Source organism: Pinus tabuliformis, chromosome 3_2 (assembly GCF_031772625.1).
Source record: "Pinus tabuliformis cultivar Carrire ecotype Pingquan chromosome 3_2, CPIR1, whole genome shotgun sequence".
Taxonomy (NCBI): domain Eukaryota; kingdom Viridiplantae; phylum Streptophyta; class Pinopsida; order Pinales; family Pinaceae; genus Pinus; species Pinus tabuliformis.
Genome location: NC_142302.1, coordinates 1,237,939,686 through 1,237,941,402, shown reverse-complemented (window position 1 = coordinate 1,237,941,402; position 1,717 = coordinate 1,237,939,686). Strand labels below are relative to the sequence as shown.

General features: G+C 38.1%; 1 protein-coding gene across 1 annotated transcript; it reads left to right on the top strand.

Annotated features, from left to right (window-relative positions):
* Positions 1–695: 695 nt before the first annotated feature.
* LOC149185218 (uncharacterized) lies at positions 696–1,418 on the top strand. The gene has a single exon (XM_089415589.1). The coding sequence runs from the start codon at positions 696–698 to the stop codon at positions 1,416–1,418; it is 723 nt and encodes a 240-aa protein (XP_089271715.1).
* Positions 1,419–1,717: the final 299 nt, after the last annotated feature.

The following is a 1,717-nucleotide window of genomic DNA, read 5'->3' as shown; positions in this document are numbered from 1 at the left end:
AAGAGATTCACAGCAAGTGGCTCAATAACTATGAGTTTTTGGAAGTCAAAGTGGAGAATACAGCAGGAGGTATTCTCACCCTTTGGAATCCTAAGAAAATAGAAATTTTAGATGCTGAAGCATCTCAAGATTATCTCTCGGTGGTCATCCAACCTATCAGAGATAAGGAAACTTATCTAATCATCAATGTGTATGGAACCCAAAGATTGGAAGGAAAACAAAAGTTTCTTGATTCCTTAAAAGAGCTAAGGGATAGACATGCAAGTAAGCCTTGGATGCTGGGAGGAGATTTTAATATGATTAAATCACTTTCAGAGAAAAAAGGTGGAACTATAATTCAAAGTCAAGACTCTCTGAGGTTTCAGTCTTTCACAGACATCATGAAGTTAGTGGAAATTACAACCAATAATGGAATTTTTACTTGGAACAAAAAAAGAGGAGGAGAGTCTCAGGTGGCTTCAAAACTGGACAGATTCATGATATCTGAGGATATTATGCTCAATAATAAGGAAATCTCAGCAAGAATCCTACCCTTTGGAGGATCTGAACACTGGCCGATTTATCTAGAGGTGCAGAGTATTGGTACTCCAAGAAATAAACCTTTTCGCTTTAAAAACATCTAGCTCTCTCATCCAGATTTCAATAGCAATATTGCTAAATGGTGGGAAGAAGATTTGCATATCCAAGGCACCAATATGTTCCTTCTTCAAAAAAGACTAAAACACATTAAGCTTAAGCTCAAGGAATGGAACAAGAAGGAGCATGGCAACATTTTTGCAGCCAAAAAGGCAGTAGAAGGAAAAATGCAGGAACTCAACGAAGCCCTTATATCAGATGGCTTTGACAAAATCAAGAATGAGCAGGTCACCAAATACCATCAAGAATGGGAGGAATTGTGCAAACAAGAGGAAATATTTTGGAGGCAAATATCGAGGTTTCAATGGCTCAAAGAGGGAGAAAGAAATACTAGCTTCTTCCATAGATCCACAATGGCAAACAGAGTTCATAAAAGAATTTTAGTGATAAAGGATGAGAGAGGTATTCTTCACAACCATCATGCTGAAATTGAAAAATCTCTATTCAAGCACTTTCAAGGCATTGCCAAAGAAACTTGTTATAACAGAGAGAACTCCATCAAAAACGTCACAAGACAAATTCCTAGGTTGGTGTCCAATGAGGACAACTTCAACCTCAACAAGCCAGTAACCGAAGAGGAAGTCAGCGAGGTGCTCAAAGAGATGAAAAATGGTAAAGCACCGGGCCCAGATGGTTTCAATGTTGATTTCTTCAAAGCCTGCTGGAGCATTGTTAAAAAGGATATTTTAAATGTGGTAAAAGATTCCAGGATGAACAAAACTATTCTGAAAGCTCTGAACACTTCTCTCAATGGTCTTATCCCCAAGCAGGAGACTGCTTAGACTCTAGACAAGTTTAGACCAATAGCTTTATGTAATGTGGCCTACAAGATAATATCAAAAGTGGTGGCCAATAGACTAAAACCTCTCCTTCCATCTCTGGTTTCTGTGGAACAAGCTGGTTATGTGGAAGGAAGGAAAATTCTCAACAATATTATTCAAACTCATGAGATGGTTCATTCTCTAACTATCAACTGAAAGGCTGGTATGATCATGCAATTGGACATTGCTAAAGCCTATGATAAACTAAGTTGGAACTATATCAGGAAAATGCTTATTGCCTTTGGGTTTGATCACAACTG

What these genes read in the sequence shown, in the direction of transcription:
- LOC149185218 (XM_089415589.1), top strand. Translation starts at nt 696, where the DNA reads ATGTTCCTTCTTCAAAAAAGACTAAAACACATTAAGCTTAAGCTCAAG.